This window comes from Dermatophagoides farinae, chromosome 7, assembly GCF_024713945.1.
Source record: "Dermatophagoides farinae isolate YC_2012a chromosome 7, ASM2471394v1, whole genome shotgun sequence".
Lineage (NCBI taxonomy): Eukaryota > Metazoa > Arthropoda > Arachnida > Sarcoptiformes > Pyroglyphidae > Dermatophagoides > Dermatophagoides farinae.
The window spans coordinates 1,569,783-1,588,012 of record NC_134683.1 but is presented as its reverse complement, the minus strand read 5'-3'; the positions used below and the strand labels follow the sequence as shown (position 1 = coordinate 1,588,012).

The following is an 18,230-nucleotide window of genomic DNA, read 5'->3' as shown; positions in this document are numbered from 1 at the left end:
CTGCTGCACGAAAAGATTCAATTTGATTCAACTTTAGATATATGTATATATATAGCTCCATCTATCTATAGATGATTTAAACACATTTGTTTATGAAAAAGCAGAATCCACGATATATTCATCAACAGTAATTCAAAGAATTTATATTTATTAATATGAAATAATGGACCACAAGTAAAACCAATTCGATTATTGGCCATTGCTTGTACGAATAGATTTGCTTTCATTGATTGTCTCCATCGTTTAATTGGTTTGAATTTTGAATGAAATTGTGACCGTATTAACCAGTGGTGAAGATTCTGTACACATCGTTCATTATAACTGGGAATACAAGCTATTTTTGAATAAACAAAATTCATGAATACAAATATTAACAGCATTAAGAATATGAACAATGTATTAACGATGGACATTTTTGTCTGCCTACTATAGAACACAACGGCAATCATTATGGCAGATTTGGATATCGTTTCAAGTGCAAATAAAACAGTTTTCGCTGTTTGATTGATACGATAAATTTCTGAATACAAAATAATGTATTTATGACAAAATTGATTCGTAAACATTCGTTCCATAGAATAATGTGAATAATGTATCAATAATACTGAAACATTATGTAATCTTTTGATTCGTTCTTTGAAAAATATCAATGAAAAATAGGATATTTTTCCAGACACAAATAATTGACCAGTGATGAATATGATTGCCATATCCATAATGATGACAAACGGTATGCTAGTAAAAAATTTGATGAAATTGATTTGATTTTTCATATATAATTCGAAACACAGAAATGGAACTATGACACCGATAATGGTCATGATGGCAATGACATTCAAATAACTGAAAGTGACTGCAAAATTTGAAAATGCTTGAAATTTGATCAAAATTTTTCGCATTTTTACATCCATTTTTCGTTCATAATTTGGCAAATATACTGTCAGAAATAATAGTAATGGTGAACAATAAGTTAACAATTCAATCAAAAACACAATCCACAATAATTCAAGAATGATGAATGTAACCACAATTTGTATCAGTATTAAATCACCACGATTCGAATTTAACATTTTCTCATAAATCGCCAAATCAATCAATACAGAATTCGATGGATAAATAATCATGATTATTGTTGCAAACATTGCCATCCATAAAATTGATGTTATCATTATGGCCGGTTTGAACGAACGAATAGTTTTTGTTATACAATGATTTACATAATCCCATAATGAAAAATTCATTCGAAAATTGTACCATTTTAATACATCAAAATCATTGTACAATAATTCAAAAATTTTTCCATCATATTTATGGCGTATCAATTCAAGACTGAGATTTTTTCTTATCAGTTTCAATATAGTTGACATTTTTTTTTGGTTTTGTTTTTTATTTCTTCTTGTTGTATCAAAATTTTTCAGATTAGACATTTATCGAATGTTGAATGTATAATTTTACCAAAAAAAAACCATGATAATCGATCAAGTTGAATTTTAGAAGAAAAAAAAAATCGCACTTGTTACCATTGGTGACGAATATGAATTTTTGTATTTTTTTAGATGATTAGTTTTCAGAAAAAAAAACTACAACAAACGAAATCGAAATCATTTGACTTAATTTATCGATCATAAATACATTGGAAAACTGCGTCAATCACTCAACTATCGACCATAGTCTATTTTCGGAAAACAAAAATATTTGGAAATATTCTTGGCAAATGTTTGATGAAAACTGAATTTTATAATTTATGATGATATTAGCCAATACAATTTTATTTTTATTGATCGATTCAGATTCAATGGTTGATTAAGTTTTTAAAAGTTTTCCATTTTCATATACATGGAAAAGAATTTTTTTTCTTTTTTTCGTCTTTTAAATATATACCACATATATAAGTTTTGATGAAATTTTAAAATAAGAAAAAAAAATTACAACTGTCCATTGATAAGATAACGTAATGTCCAAGTGATGAATAGAAAACCATATGATGATAATATTCCTAATGAATAATCAGCCAATGTTCCTGGACCATAATATTTTCGATAATAATCACGATTACCAGTACGTTCGATACGTTTTTGTATGATTTTTTCATTAGCTTTTTTACGACCATAAGCCAATCCTAGCCATACACATAGATCGATGAATGCAGTGGTTATATTGAAACATTCAGACCAACCATGTTCACTTGCTGAATAATCCCATGGAAATGTATGATGATAATTATGATAACCTTCACCCATACTAGCATACACGACCATACGATTTTCTCTTGGTTCCATTGATTGATCATACATTTTATAACCATAAAGATGTGCAGCCGAATTCACAAGCCATGCATAATGTAATGATAGAACATAACGAACAATAACGGCGCCCAAAAAACAATCAACCATCGTATATCCGGTTACATAATGACAGAAATATGTTGGTAATATACCCCATATTAATAATACCAATGGAATGTAGAAACGTCGTTGAAAACGAACAACTGGATCAGCCCAAACATCAGTTAAATCGATTGTTTTTCCTTTAAGGATAACATCTGGATGTTTACGTACCATTAGCCAGCCCATATGTGAGAAAAAAAAACCACGACGTGCATTATATGGATCAGCATTAGTATCACTATGTTTATGATGAACACGATGATCACGACACCAATCATAGATATCATTCTGTAATGCCATTGTTTGTAGAATCATTAAAAATATTCGTAATGGTAATCGTGCACGATATGATCTATGTGACCATAACCGATGACTACCGGCTAATACACCTAATGCTGAAATTCGTGCAAGAATATCTGGCCAGAATAAAACATACCAAGTGATACGACGATCAAGACCAAAATAAATGTATGAATAAATAGCCATTAAATGTAGTATTGTCATTGCAATCACATTACGCCAAACGATTTGTCGTCGATATACATTATCATTGTCAGATTCTTGTTGCCGTTCTTGTTGTTTATTATCAAAATTCATTGTCATTGTTTTTTCAACAAATTCTTGTTCATCATTATCAATAACAGAATCACAGAATAATTGTTCACAAATAGTCGATGTACTGTTTACCATTTTTTTTTTGAATCGAATGATCGAGCAATATTTTTGTAACGAAAAAAAAAATACTTTAAATAGATAAATTTCAAATCACAATGTCGAATAATCAAATTTGATTCGGATGCGTCAGTCTATGATGATGATGATGATGATGGTTGAAATTCAATTTGTCTCATGTTTCGACAACAACAACAACAACAACAAATCGTTATAATATATGACACACCTTTTATTTCTATTATTATCACACATCTACCACAATTGTGTTAAAGTGTTGGCTTTTTTTTCATTCAATTCAATTGTATTTTTTTTTCAAAACGTTTGTTTTATCGCAATATGGAACAAATTTTATTTTATTTTTTTTTTGAAAAATGAAAAATGAAAACCAAAAGAGAGCAAAAGAAAAACATGCAAAGAGATGGTAACAAATCATCCGACACGGTTACTGTTCAATTTATCATTCGATTTTGACCATATTTCTCTCTCTCTCTCTCCATCTCTATCTCACTTTCTCGCTTCTTTGTTCAACAATTGTGTTTGAATATTCAGATTTGTTTTTTTTTCATTTCTTGTTAAATCACATGATTTAACATGTTGATTTTCGGCAGAAAAAAAATAGTAGAAATTAATTGTCAAACTTTAATCATTGGACAGGCCACCATCATCGTTATAATTCAAGATTTACAAAAAAAAAAAAAAAAAAAAAAAAAATTTCATCACCTACTCATCATCATCATCATCAATAACAATTTTTTAGACAACAAAAAAAAAAAAATGAAAGAAACCCGTTCAGATAATAATAATAACAATATATATAATAAACAGGACAAAGGTCAAGTGTTTCTATTTATTGCTCAATGTATTTTTTACATTGACATCAACGGTATTTTTTTTTCGGAAATTAATCACAACTTATCAATCAATCATAGTGAGAGAGAACGAGAGAGAACATTTTTCATCCATTCATCCATTGAATTTACATTCAATTCATCCATTGAAACATTGTAAACGATCATCGATCATTGATCAAAGACGAAATGAATAAAAAAAAAAAATTACAACACACACACAATGATTTTTTTTTTCGAAACATTTGGCACACAATTGGGGGCTTTTGTGACTTTGATGAATTATTTCAATCAAAAAATTGCAACAACAACAAAAAAAAAACATGAATAAACGATTGACAATAACAATGATGATGTGTAATACACAGGTTGGACAAATCATATGTGTGTGTCCACTAGTCAATTCCATTCATTCATTGAAATGATTAGAATTTCATAACATGATTCAAATTCACATTTTTCTTTTGATAAATTACGAGATACTTTTTATTACAAAATGATGATTGTTTTTTTTTAAATCCATCTCTTTTAATAATTGCAATTATAATACAGATTGAATGCTTACGATTACGATAACGATGTGATATGTGATGAAATTACAAACGAACATAAATACAAACACAAACACACACGCACACAGAAACCGGAATCCGTTTGTGTCCGAGAATGAGGGTGGGAAAAAACAATATTACAATATATCAATCAATATCAATATTTGGCACAACGACAAACACAACATGATGGAAATAGAAACCAATCCATAAATATTCCTTTACAATCATCATCCGGATCATAGGCTAATAAACGATGCCATTTATATTTCTGTTCACAGCGGCAATCTTTATTACATCGTCGTGTTTGTACAGCTCTATGGGGGAAAAAAAAAATTATTAAAACACATGGCGCCATCTTTTTAGCTTCGGTAACACTTACTGGCAAACTTCTTGTTGTATTGCTTGCTGTAAATGTTGTGTATTAACAATGGCACGAATTTTTCCTGCTGAATTTGATGCCCAATATGGTGTTACAATTTCCACTGTTGATTCACATGAATCGACCCTAATTATTTATTGAATTCAATGAATGAATCAATCAATCAATCAAAAAAAAGAAAGAAAGAAAAAGAAACAATTAGATCAATTGAGAAAAAGAGAAAGAAAAAAAAAACGTAACAAGGTCGTCGTATAGATAGGTCTCGTGAAACAACAACAACAACAAAAACAACTCGTGACCGGAACACCAGATTTTTTGAGTTGTAAAAATTTCATTGAATGAAAAAAAAAATTCCAATCAACAATAATACACGATTCATATCTCTATAAAATAGTGAAAACAAAAACTTACTTATTACCAGACAATAATTTTGGTTTAATCGAACGCCGACTACGATGATGACCTGAATGGTGATCATGAAAACTTGAAAAATGATCACGAAATTCTCCATCAACATCATCATCACCAACATCAGGTAACAATGGCGTTAAATGGCCATCATTTTGTTGTTGTTTAGAATGATGATGATAATCGCCAAACATTCGTCGAATCATTGCTTTATTATCATCGATGAATGTGTTAATTTTGATTCTGAAACAAGAATACAAAAAAAACGGAATTTAACTTTTTTATGATGAAAAAAAAATGAAAAAAAAATTTACTTATTTAATTTAAGTTGTTGATGGCCACCACCATCATCGATAATATGTTCATCGATATTTGTTTGATGCATAAATTGATGTTCATCTTCATCATTTAAATCGAATGTATTTTGCTCACCACCACCGCCACCATTATTATCAGAATATTGCTTTGTATAATAGATCACATGTGTACGAGATTTTGTTTTGGATGGCTGTTGTTGATCCACTGCTGGTAAAGATGATATTGTAAATTGTCTATGATACAAATTTGGTCCCAATTTAATACTGGAATTTGATTCCGATGCTTTATATACATTCGTTAGTTGACTATTATCTGTTGGACATATAATTTGATTTTGTTGTCGATAACAACGATATGCTCGTATTGTTGTCGTTGTTTTCGATGTTGATGTTGATTGTATTTTATCACTTGATTCGACCATCATAATCATAAACGATTGCATAGAAAAAAAATGTAACAATAATGAGATCTGTTTTGGAATAAAAAAAAAATTCCATAAATTAATTAAATTGTAAATCAAACAAAATAAAAATTAGGAATTTTTTTTTCCCGGTTTTTATTCGTTTTCATTTTTGTTTTTTTTTTTGTCGATGAATTTGTGAAACCAAAAAAAAAAAAAAAAAAAAACGAAAACCCGAAAACATCATGACTGTAGCAACAACAAATACAGATTCATCATCATCAACAACAACGGAAATATTGAATGATTATTGTCCAATACAATATGATAAAGAATGGTTCTGGATCGGTATCATTATCATTATTATAATTGATTTAATATTAATCATTTTTATTGGCTATTTTTGTTGCCAAACATCAATACGTCGTGTAAGAGAATTTTCCACCACAATGACAGATGATGATGGTGTTTAAAATAAAACAATAACAACAACAACAACAACAACAATGTACAACGTACAACGTATAAACAAATGGAAAATAATAATTTTATTACACACATTTTTCAATTCTGATTTTTATTTCTGAATTGAAATTTGAAAAAATAAAAATGAACCTGAATGGAAATTTTTTGTTTTTGTTTTTGTTTTTTTTTTGTTGAATCACAACATTTGTGTGAATTTTTATTTTCTACCCTTATGGTGATTTATCCATGCCAATGATGATGATGATGATGATTAAGGCCAAACATAAAAAAAAAATTTGTTTCAGATTCATAATGTGTGTGTGTGTGTCTTTTTATTATGCACATAATTGACGGCTTGATGATCGGTCAGTATTTTTTTTTGTTGTCGTTGTTGTTGTTGTTAAATGGTGGCTACAACAAACATATACAAAACGCACACACACTACTATACCCCCCCCCACAACGTTGTAGAAAAATTCAGTCAAAAAAAAAAAAAAAAAAATCTATGCTTGAAAAATATCGAAGATCACGAATTGAACTTTATATATTTATTTGATGATGATGATGATGATGATAGAAAAGAAAAGGAAAATTGAAGAAAAACGGCCAGTCACGATTTGACCGTCGGTCTGGTGGTCGCTTAGATCGATCAACAACGACAACGACAAGACTTGATACAGAAAAAAAAAATTTTTTCTTATGAGTAAATGAGAGGGTGAGATTTGGTACCATAAGATCATCATCATCAATAACGATGATGATGTGATTTACCTGGCTTTAAAGCATACAAAAAAAAAAGAGATAGAGAGACAAAAGAAGTAGAAAAACAAGAATTTTTTTTCACAAACAAAGTATTTTTTTTTTTTGGTTGTTTGTAATGAAAATTTTTTTTCTCATTGGAAAAATATTTCAACAACAACAAAAAATGAATTGAAGAATCCGAAAATTACGAGAAAAATTCAGCTGATTTTTTCCAATTCAATTTGGAAACAAATCATGGAGACAGAAGAAAAAAAAAGTTGTCATCATCATCATCATCATTAATGATCACGTTGTGCACACAATCGCAGAAAACAAACAAACAAACAAACAAAAAAAATGACACAATTTTCATTCTTTTTTTGGCGGCATTTTTACCTTTCATTTTCATGCCATTTTCGGCATGTTTTTTTTGTTGTTGTTGTTGTTGTTGTTGTTACATGTAATTGGAAAATTACATTATCATCATCATCAAAAAAAATGGAATGATTTGTTGCCAAGTTCAATCAAATTATTATGTTGAAAAATTCGGAAAAAAATGAGAAAAAATTGAATTTTTTTGCAGCCAATTTCAACAACTACAAAACAAACAAATTGTTGCCCGAAATCATCATGATTATTTCAATAGGTAGATATAATTTCAACAACAACAACAACAATGCCTGTATCCGATCAGATTTAAAAGCAAGAAATAATCAATTTTCATCGAATTGTTCAATCAATAATTTGCCGAAACAATTTTGAGTTTTGATTGATCATGTTTGGTTGATGATGTCATTTATATTGTTTGTTGAAAGAAAAAAAAAAACAAAAACAAAAAGTCATTTGAATGGAAAAAAAAATTTGAAATTTCAAAATTCCAGAAAAAAAAAGAAAACGTAAATTCTCACGCAGATTTTCTCAATACTAATCATTGACACATAATGCAGCTATATATGAAAAAACAAAACAAAACAAAAAAAATTCAAATGATTAATTAACATTGCCAATCGGAATTCAAGAATTCTGGATACTTTCATTCTATTAATTTTTTGATTGATTTTAAAAGAACAAAACCATAATTTGATTTGATCGATGATGATTACAATTAATTTAGACACGTTCATTGTTCAGCAACAACAAATACACGTCCATGAATCAAAACACACACACACAGCACACACACACAACATGTGGTTGACCAATCCAACGAATATGATGATGGCCATGCGGTAAAACAAATATTGATAATTCATTTTCATTCAGAAAAAATTTTTTTTTCATTTCAATTCATAATTTCGATAATTGATTGATAATGAACTATGTGTTAATGGACACCATGGAAACTAGCCAAGAAAACAAAACAGAAAAAATTTCAATGAAAATTCATTTATTTTACTCATGAGAACGTATAAGTAAGTTCATTTATTCAACAACAACAACAACAACAAAAAAAGCTTTTTTTTGACCTTAAAGGTCATATTAAAACGTATATAACAATGACATTTGACATGACCATTATTATTGTTGGTCAGCAGGTCATGCATGTGTCTTTTCTACACAGTACACTAACCATCATCATCATAGTTTATTTTTTTTTTCTTTCTTTTGCATTTGTTATTAATGAAATTTGGGTCATTTTTTTTTTGCCTCTTTTATCGTTTATCAGAGCAATCAAAGATGTTGTTCACAATTTTCAAAAATTTTTCATTTCAAAAGCTTAAAAAATGAAAATCCAATAACAAATAAAGAATTTTAATCTAGGAATTTATGATTATCATTATGAAATTTTTTTACTGGCGACAACGACTACACAAATCATATCACACACACACACACACACACACAAAAAAAACATAGCTCTCAACGGGTTAAAATGTGGATTTGTTTGTTTGCTTTCTTTTCTTTTTATTCAGGTATGGAATTTGTTTATTTATTTTTTTTTGTTTGTTTGTTTCGAGTCTCATTTTTCTTTAGTGCCAGTCAATTTCGTTGAATAATAATGACTATATATGTAAATCGACTAAATAAAAAAAAACAGACCGACCGAAGATTAACGATATCCATTTCCATTTTCATTTCATAATGTGGCAGCACGATTTTTCATTTTTTTCGTTTTTTTTTGTTGAAAATTTCAGAATGACAATAGTAATAAAAAAAAACTAACTAAACTTGACCAGAAAAAAAATCTCATGGAAAAAAAATGGCCAGTGTTTTTTTTTTATTGTCACAGAATATTATTATATGAACAAAAATGCTGACCACCACCACCACCGTTGATGTGATGGACAAAAGTCGTAAAAAAATACTTTAAATAATTATGACCCATCAACAGGTCAATGTCATCATCATCATCATATCATTGTTAACAAAAGGAAAAATATCAGATGAATTGGAAAAAAAATCGGAAACGATAATGACATGTGTGTGTGTGTGTGTGTGTTTTACTGGAATAGGGTGAGACCTTGGAAAAAAAATTTGAACATTTTATATGTGTCTGTTATCATTGTTGACAATCAAATTGATTGGTCGACAATCAATCGATCGATCGATCGAATAACGTCGTAGTCAATTATGTCATCATTTAATTGTCGTCGATCGATAATGAATTTCAAATTAAATATACATGTCCAATATCGATTTTGTGTACATATTCTCCAAGAGAGAGAGAGAGAGAGAGAGAGAAAAAAAAACCTTCGTACCTTGTTCTTTTACAGACCTAAAGACACACACACACCCATGTCTGGATGATTATGACAAATTTTTTATTTTCAAGTTTGTGGTCATTGTGAATACATACACGAGACAGTATCATAAACAATTTGATAATTTTTAATCTGATCTGATTGAAATATTAGATTTGACATCATCATCATCATCATCATCATCGAAAAAAAAGTTTGGCTCACCAAATTTTGAAATGAAGAATTTTTTTTACCACAGGAAGCTGTGTATATGTTTATTCAATGATCATTTATTATTAATTTCGGTTTTTTGCAAATTCCGAAATTAATCACACACACACACACACACAAATAAACACCGAAAAGAGAAAAAAAAATATTCAGGTAATTTGTCTAACTTATTGTCAAATCCACACATCATCATCATTATTATTTAATATGGCCGCCGACAAAGTTATCATCGTTTTGTAACGAGAAAAAAAAGAAATATTCCGACAAAATTTGAATTTTTTAATCATTTTTCATTATTAAATGATGAAAAACAAAAAAAAAATTTTATCTCTCTCTTTTCATTGCAAATCATTGCAAAAATGTGTAATATGCAGAGACCATTACCATTTTTCTCGTTGATCCATTAGATTGTATGCAAATCAATTTTTCACAATTCACAAGTTGACCTTTTTTTCATTTAAATCCACCACCACCACCATCGAATATATGATTGGTGATGCGGCGACAGCGATGATCACTTTCAACGTAGGCCATCATCAAATCGATCGATTTATTATTGATCCAGGTCGGAACAACAACAACAACTTGTGATATAATCGTACCATGTGGAGCGTTTTCTTTTCTTTTTTTTTTTTTTTTTGATTTGTTTGATAGATCAACAGGTGGGCGAAAAAAAAGAGACCAGAAAATTAAATTCAATTTGAATTTTTTTTTTGTATGAATGAATGAATGACAACTTTGGGGGTGATGATAGTGTTTATGAGTGAGAGAGCGAGAAGTGGGGTGGGGAAAAAAATTGAAATAAAATGCAAACAAATTTCAAAAATCAAAAATCAAATGATGATGGAATTGAAAATTTTCATATGTTAAATGCCAGATAATCGCTGTACATGTATGGAATCCAGAAATTATTTTCTCTCATTCAAATCTCTAATGGATGATGAGGATTCGTTTTTTTTTCACCGATTTATTGATTTATCCTATCGATCAGCATAAATCATTTTTTCACGTTTTTTTTTGTTTCTTACATTTGATTTGATGATTTTATTTTGAAAGTTTTTTTTCAGGTCATAGATAGATTGGTCTCATTGTAGGACAATTTTTACCAATTTTGAATTTTTTTTCACGAAAATTAAATGAAAAAAAAACTTACCGGCAAATACATTGTTGTTGTCGTCGTCGTTGTTGTTGTTGTTGTTGTTGTTTATCGTGAAAAATTGACACTGTTTAATTTGTATTTTTGTCAATCAATTAATTAATCATTTTCCACCGGAAATCATGACACAGAATTGAAACAAAAAAAGAATTTTTTTTTCTGATGTTTTTAAATGCCAACAATCAACAATGGCCATGATCAATGGAAATGGGTTACAATTGGATCCAAAAATAAAAAATAAACACACTGTTCATTACAATTGAACATTTAGAATTGATCTGAGAATTGATTTTCAAACAACAACAAAATCATATTGATCTGAAACAACATAAAGTGAGAATAAAACCAAGTAAAGCACATCCCAATCTCTAACTAGACACACACACACACACATAGACACACACAAAATCACGAATTTTCTTCTTCTTTCATCATTGTCAATCTATATGATGATGATGATACAACCGATCGTTATACATAAAAATGGTGATTTGTTGTTGTTGTTGTTGTTGTAGGAGGAGGGTCATTCTACATATTTTAAGTGAAAAAAACAAACTAACAAACAACAACAACAACAAAACATTTGCTATTTTAGAAAGTTTACATATAAGTGAAATAGTGGGAGGAAGAGTAGGAGGTCATCATCATCATCATCATTTAGTCGTTTTCATCGTCGTCGTCGTCGTCGTGCAAAATACGAAAAAAAACATGGTCTTTATCATTATCATGATGATGATGATGACGATGGTCTTCAATGGTCGTCAATGTCGTAGTTTTTTTTTTTAATTGACCACTCGTGTTAACTGATAATTTTAGTACATTAGGTTGATTGTGTGTGTGTACTGTGGTCCATCATAGTAAAAAAAAAATCAGCCAGTCATTCAAGTGTTACTATTTCCAAATACAGAATAGACAAAATGATTCTGCACGATTATTTTGAACATGTCGATAATGTCCGATAAAAAAAAATGATGGTGGACAAAAAACGCATGGATTTTTTTTCAATGTTACGGCAACGAATAAAAATTCCAGAATTATCAACATTCCATACATTTTTTTCTCTTTGTAAGAATTCATGCAAAAAAAAATTTTGCAACTGGAATTTGTATTCTACCAATTTCCCACACACACCTACACACACTTGTGAAATTTATTATTTGGATAAAAATTGGAAACCATCAATTATCTGGATATCGATGACTACAATGAATGAGAAAAGAAGACCCAATTGATTGAATTTGTATATTTTTTTTTGTTTTAGGTTTGTTGTTCAGGTAAATATTCAATCATCATCATCCATCCATCCATCCATACAACCACCCCCGAAACATACCGAAAATTACCTTTAGGGCACTTCTCACGGACCGAGTTTTTTTTTTGTTTAATGATCATCAAATTCTGATCACCGAAGTCCAAAATGAGGATGATTATTCGTGTGAGATACCACCACCACCACCTCCACTGTGGCCAATATTATCATCATCATTAATTTTGTTTTGTGGTGATATGGCCAAAATATTTAAATGACTTGCAACAATTTTCGATCGATCGATCGATGATTGATTTTTTTTTTGAAAATGACCACAAACATTTTTTTTTTTTTGGTTTGAATTTGACAACGTCGTTCATATTCGAATGATGATGATCACGACAATGATGATGAACATCCATAACATATGATGATGATGATATGAACAGTATCGTTCACCTGGGAAAAGAACCATTGGAATTTCAAATCGTCAATCGGTTATAACCTTCTTTCTTCTTAAATGATGAATAGTAATAGTGGTGGTGGTCATTGTCGACAAATTATTAATGTATGTAATGCCGACATGATCAATGATGATGATGATGATGATTATGATGACGATGACCACTATCACCATTGGTATACTACAATTAAGTGGGCGTTAACAATGACGATTTTTTCTGTTTTTTTTTCTCCTTGTCTGATCATCATCATCGTCATTTTTTTTCAATTTTTTTCCTTTCATTTTTATTGCTGTTGTTGTTCGTGTTCAATATTGGTGGTGGTGGTGGTGGTAGGGGGAGAGCAATGATCTACAAAAAAAAAACATTCCTGTTTAAAGTTTATCAACTTGTCGAATTTCTTTCTTTTTCTTTTGCGTTCATCACGTTGTTTATGAATGGCAAAAAAATGTACACAGCAAGGAAACGATTAATTCGTTCGAGAAAAAAAAATCAATCGATTCGATTTGCAATTGAATATTTTCAAATCCAAAATCATTATGACGCCATATTGTTTTTTGTTTACAAATCCATCATCATCATCATAATCATTGGTTGCCAGGTATGAAAAAATCAAATCAAACATAAAATGGTGAACGACCGTTGTCTTTTTTTTTAAAAAAACCTAATTTTATATTTTACACCTACAGACGGGTGCTCGTTAATGTATGTCAATGAAAATCAATGACCAATAAATGAAACGAATGATAAAAAAAACCAAGTTTCAAAAACTATTTGTCGCTTAGAAACAAAACAAAAAAAAAAATGAACGTCAAGACAACGTCAACGACATGGAAACCTTTCAGCTCTCAACACAAAAAACACCTGGCTATAAAAAAAAACAAAACCGTATAATTTATAGGAAAATAAAATTTATATAATTCGGACGAAGAATCATCATTATCAACAATAATAATTTCAATCACGATGATAATGATGAGAGACGTACGCCTTGCCTCTACCTATTAGCTGGGGAAAAAAAAGGAGGAAGCCACCATCATCATCATCATCATCATCATCAAAATATACTGCTGCTGGAACAGATTTGTATATGTCAGAAATGTTAATAACTGGAAGACATACATACACACACACACAATATGTTCCAGTAGCAATCAAAATGATAAAAAATGAGAAATGAAAACAAAACAAAAAAAAAATCTTTTTTTTTTCAATAACCAAGTTCGAGTTTAATAATGTCTCTAGTTCATCAACAACATTCATGTTTATATATCTGTGTGTGAATATATAGCCGAAATTTTTGATTGCATCTTACCTTTTTCTTGTTTGTTTGGTTGTTGTTGTTTTATTTGATGATGATGATGATTCAACGAGAATGTTGACCACATTCATTTCAATGTAATAGCTTGTTGCATTGCAATTCACATCCACGAACAAACATACACACACACACAGACACAGACAGACAGTCACTCACCGAAATTAATATCACACAACAACCAAAAAGTGGAATGGAAAAAAACCGGCAACGACGAGCAAGTCATAAGTTTTTTTTTTTTTTTTTGAGTGTGTGTATAAGTGAACGAGTTATTGCAAATAATTCTTGCTAAGATGATGATTTGAAAAAAGGATATGACTCATCATCATCGACCATCATCATCGTCAACATCTTCTAATCCTTATTGTTACCTTTTTCTTTTACATACCAACCAAATCGAATTCCATTCTTGTTATATTGCAAGATTGATATTTAATCATCATTTGTGATTTTGTTGTCGTTGCTGTTGTTGTTCAAAATTCAACAAAATGATGATTCAATGTAATGATGATAAAATGGATACCTGCGATGTTTATCATCATACAACATCATATCGTTCACATCATAATCATCACGATAATGATGACGATGATGATGATGATGATGATGAAATAAGTATTGTCAACATATTCAAATATATGCTTATTTGTACATTATCATTATTGATCATCGGTTTAATCACTTTGTTTATAAGACATTTATTTCTTGTCCAAAATTCAAATGATGATGATTTGATTATTATTTTACTTGGTTCATATTTGGCCACATTCATAATTACTTTGGTTACATTATTGGCCACATTTAAAGAACATTTTTTCTTTCTTATTACAGCTGCAAGTTTGAATTTAATTCTGGCCACATTGTCGATGGCCATTCAATCATATAGATGGTCAATAATTTTGTTGCAAATTATATCATCATTATTTACATTTTCATATCTATTATCAATGTATTTGAAAATGAAATTAGAAATCATTCATAAAAGACGTTTACAAAAACGTTTTTTAGAAGAATTACAAACATCTAATATGATGAAACGTCGTTTTCTAGGTACAACTATAACAACAACAACAAAAATAATGATAATGTTGATGATCATATTTATCAGATTGCACCATCAATAAAACCAACGCCAACAGGTTTCAATCCAATTGAATTAACAAATGAATGGATTATTAATCATAATCATAATGATCATGATCATAATTCTATAATGTCAACCGATACGAAACAACAACAACAACAACAAAATCAAAAAGAATCGGCATTCATTGATTCTGAACGAATAATTACCACAACACCAATGAATACCATTTGATTTTCATATTGAATTCACGCATGTGCCACCCCACAGTTTCATGCTGCTTTTTTTTTGTTTGGCTCAAATCAGCTGATCTCTAGAATTTTTTTTTTGTTTTTTTTTTCAATTCTGAATTCGTAATTCTTTTTTTTTCTTTGTGAGAAAAAATGACGTTTCTAGCTCGTTATAATCACCATTATCGATTTATTCTATGTTCATATTCATCGTCATCATCATCATCAGAGTTAAGATTGGCGTTGTATAGAAAATTTCACTATAAATCATCGTTCATATTGTCATCGAAATTCTTTTCATCATCATCATCATCAAACATCAATGATAATGATCCAAAACGATCAAAAATTCAATTAACAAAAATTGTCCAATCAACATCGTCCGATAATTTAGAAATAACAAAAAAATCTGAACCACGTGTTATAAATGCTCAAATTGCTGAACAGCCAGTAATTACTGGTAAACAATTTTCATCATTATTAATTCAAATGAAAAATTTATCGGAAAAAAATTTTCTTTTTCGTATGATTCTATGGAGACCAGTGTAAGATTTGTTTTTTTTCTGGATTGTTTCAATTGTGTTGTGCTATTAATATTTGTATTGATTTTTCATCACAATAGTGCAATAGGCGAATGGATAGAATCATCACGACAAGAAAAAATCAATTCTATGGTATTCAATGGTGTTCAATACGTTATATTCATTTTTGCAATCATAATAATACACATTGTTTTTCTGGCTTCTATGACAAAAAAACATGAAATAACCGATCGATATTTTATACGATTGCTACCTGATAGTAAGTGGATATGTTTGTTTTTTTTGTAATTAATTATAACATTCATTCATTCATTTTTTTTGTTTTCTCTCATTCAAATAGCTATCAATGAACTTTACGAACAACTGTTACTAAATGATCTACTTGTTGAATATGATGGTAAATTTTTACAATCATCACATAAATCCATTCAAATGTGTGATAAAATCCTAAAGAAATTAATCGAAACGAATAAAGAATATATTGATGATGAAAAACATATTGATACAACATGGTCGACAATAATTATTGATGATGATGATGAACATTTTTATTCACAAACAATATGTTCGGAAAAATTTTTAATACTAACGAAAAAATTAGTTGATCTTTGCGATGATGATGAACATCAGCTTGCCTATTTAATTGCACATTCATTATCGCATGTAATTTTAAAACATTATCGTGAACCGGTATGTGTTTAATGATTGACTAATGAAATTAAATTGATTTTTTTTTTCTAATAATTCATCCACTCAACCACCATATAGTTATCAAATCTTCGTCCAACACAAATCTGGAAAGGCCTTTGTATGATATATTCAAGTCGATTAATGTGGATTTTTCATCCGAATGAATTGTTGAAAGAAAAATTGACCAATTTTTTTCGTTTTATAATCACATCCGATGAATGGGCACGTGATATTTGCTATGAAAAATATAGGAAAATGTTGTCGAAAATGAATTATTCTGAAACATTAGAACAAGAAACTGATCGTATTGCAATGCAATTATTATCACGTGCCTGTTTTAATGTAAAACGTGTGGAAAAATTTGCTGATAAATGTCATCAACTAATGCTATCCAGACAAAAATCTACAACCGAATCAGTAGATCATGATAATCAACGACAAGAATTACATTACATTTATGAACATGGCCATAATAATGATGAAAAATGTAATCGATTTAATGATGAAAAATTTATGAAAAAAATCATTCAATTTCGTCATGAATGTGGATGTGATCCAATTGAATAAATTTTGTTTGTTTGTTTATTTTTGTCATTTCTAATGATTAAAGAAAATGAAAAAATAAAAAAATTTTTTGACCTAAATTTTTTGTGTGTTGTCGAATTTCTACCACCACCATCATCATCGGAAACATTTGGCAACGAATCGGATAATTTCTCAATTTGTCTAAAAAAATGTGAAAAAAAAAAATTTTTTTTTTTTAGTCGGTAATTACAAATTCAACGGGCATGTGAAACGCTTCAACAGGTTTGAAATTGAACTTTTTCTTTTTTCGTCTTTGAAGAATGAACACACAACCAACAACACAATGAATGAACAAATAAAGAGAGAGAGAGAGAAAAAAAAACAATAAAAATCCATTAACCTCGACCATTGGTCCAAAAAAAAAATCTTTGTTCATTTTATCAGTGGACAACCAAATTGTGACTCACTAAATTAAGACAGATTTTGTTTGTTTTAAAGTGTGTGAACAAGTTTCACTTGAACTTCAAAAAATAAAACGTAGAGGAAAATTTTATTTTTTCCATTCAAGATAATCAAAATCAATTCATTGCAACAACAACAACAAAAAAAAATCACCCGAAACGGAAATTGATTTCGAATCAAAAAAAAAAAAAAAAACAGAACATTATCATCCGGGTAATATCAAAATTAATTTAAAAAAAAATCCAAAAAAAATTGAACAATATGATTCAATTTGGCAAACAAAGCATATAAAGAATGAGAAAAATTGATTATTTCATCAAGTTGTTGTCGTTGTTGTTGTTGTTCCTATTGAACGACATTCAATCAATCAATCAATCAATCAATCTATCATCAAGGAATTGACACAATCGTCAATCGATTTGATTT

General features: G+C 29.3%; 4 protein-coding genes across 8 annotated transcripts; 2 read left to right on the top strand and 2 right to left on the bottom strand.

The window, feature by feature from the left end:
• Positions 1-1,741: 1,741 nt before the first annotated feature.
• On the bottom strand, positions 1,742-3,480 carry LOC124496523 (stearoyl-CoA desaturase 5). Its single transcript, XM_075732843.1, has 2 exons — positions 2,177-3,480; positions 1,742-2,119 (listed from the first exon to the last, which is right to left on the bottom strand). Exons 1-2 carry the CDS (start codon positions 3,075-3,077, stop codon positions 1,926-1,928), a joined length of 1,095 nt encoding a protein of 364 aa, XP_075588958.1. The 5' UTR covers positions 3,078-3,480; the 3' UTR covers positions 1,742-1,925.
• Positions 3,481-4,366: 886 nt separating this feature from the next.
• On the bottom strand, positions 4,367-14,431 carry LOC124496526 (protein spaetzle 3). 5 transcript variants are annotated; one of them, XM_075732840.1, is made up of 5 exons: positions 14,269-14,431; positions 5,566-6,038; positions 5,255-5,494; positions 4,844-4,969; positions 4,367-4,778 (listed from the first exon to the last, which is right to left on the bottom strand). In XM_075732840.1, exons 2-5 carry the CDS (start codon positions 6,009-6,011, stop codon positions 4,619-4,621), a joined length of 972 nt encoding a protein of 323 aa, XP_075588955.1. In that variant the 5' UTR covers positions 6,012-6,038; positions 14,269-14,431; the 3' UTR covers positions 4,367-4,618. The 5 variants fall into 5 exon arrangements, with proteins under 5 accessions (XP_075588955.1, XP_075588956.1, XP_046916010.2 ...); XM_075732841.1 differs by lacking the exon at positions 14,269-14,431 and adding an exon at positions 12,587-12,666; XM_047060054.2 differs by lacking the exon at positions 14,269-14,431 and adding an exon at positions 11,241-11,386.
• Positions 14,432-14,623: 192 nt separating this feature from the next.
• LOC124496530 (uncharacterized) lies at positions 14,624-15,593 on the top strand. The gene is made up of 2 exons (XM_075732842.1): positions 14,624-15,274; positions 15,322-15,593. The coding sequence occupies exons 1-2, from the start codon at positions 14,760-14,762 to the stop codon at positions 15,587-15,589; spliced, it is 783 nt and encodes a 260-aa protein (XP_075588957.1). The 5' UTR covers positions 14,624-14,759; the 3' UTR covers positions 15,590-15,593.
• A 144-nt stretch (positions 15,594-15,737) lies between these two features.
• On the top strand, positions 15,738-17,461 carry LOC124496518 (uncharacterized). Its single transcript, XM_047060042.2, has 4 exons — positions 15,738-16,130; positions 16,208-16,386; positions 16,468-16,817; positions 16,896-17,461. Exons 1-4 carry the CDS (start codon positions 15,739-15,741, stop codon positions 17,382-17,384), a joined length of 1,410 nt encoding a protein of 469 aa, XP_046915998.2. The 5' UTR covers position 15,738; the 3' UTR covers positions 17,385-17,461.
• Positions 17,462-18,230: the final 769 nt, after the last annotated feature.

Excerpts from the sequence above, each read along its gene's own strand:
- LOC124496518 (XM_047060042.2), top strand. The coding sequence starts at position 15,739 with ATGACGTTTCTAGCTCGTTATAATCACCATTATCGATTTATTCTATGT. Across the intron at positions 16,131-16,207 it reads ATGATTCTATGGAGACCAGT|TGCAATAGGCGAATGGATAG; the intron begins GTAAGATTTGTT and ends TCATCACAATAG. Across the intron at positions 16,818-16,895 it reads TAAAACATTATCGTGAACCG|TTATCAAATCTTCGTCCAAC; the intron begins GTATGTGTTTAA and ends ACCACCATATAG.
- LOC124496523 (XM_075732843.1), bottom strand. The coding sequence starts at position 3,077 with ATGGTAAACAGTACATCGACTATTTGTGAACAATTATTCTGTGATTCT. Across the intron at positions 2,120-2,176 it reads TTATTCAGCAAGTGAACATG|GATTGGCTTATGGTCGTAAA; the intron begins GTTGGTCTGAAT and ends GTGTATGGCTAG.
- LOC124496526 (XM_047060054.2), bottom strand. Across the intron at positions 5,495-5,565 it reads CAACAACTTAAATTAAATAA|AATCAAAATTAACACATTCA; the intron begins GTAAATTTTTTT and ends TTCTTGTTTCAG. Across the intron at positions 4,779-4,843 it reads ATACAACAAGAAGTTTGCCA|AGCTGTACAAACACGACGAT; the intron begins GTAAGTGTTACC and ends TTTCCCCCATAG.
- LOC124496530 (XM_075732842.1), top strand. The coding sequence starts at position 14,760 with ATGATGATTCAATGTAATGATGATAAAATGGATACCTGCGATGTTTAT. Across the intron at positions 15,275-15,321 it reads AGACGTTTACAAAAACGTTT|GTACAACTATAACAACAACA; the intron begins TTTAGAAGAATT and ends GTCGTTTTCTAG.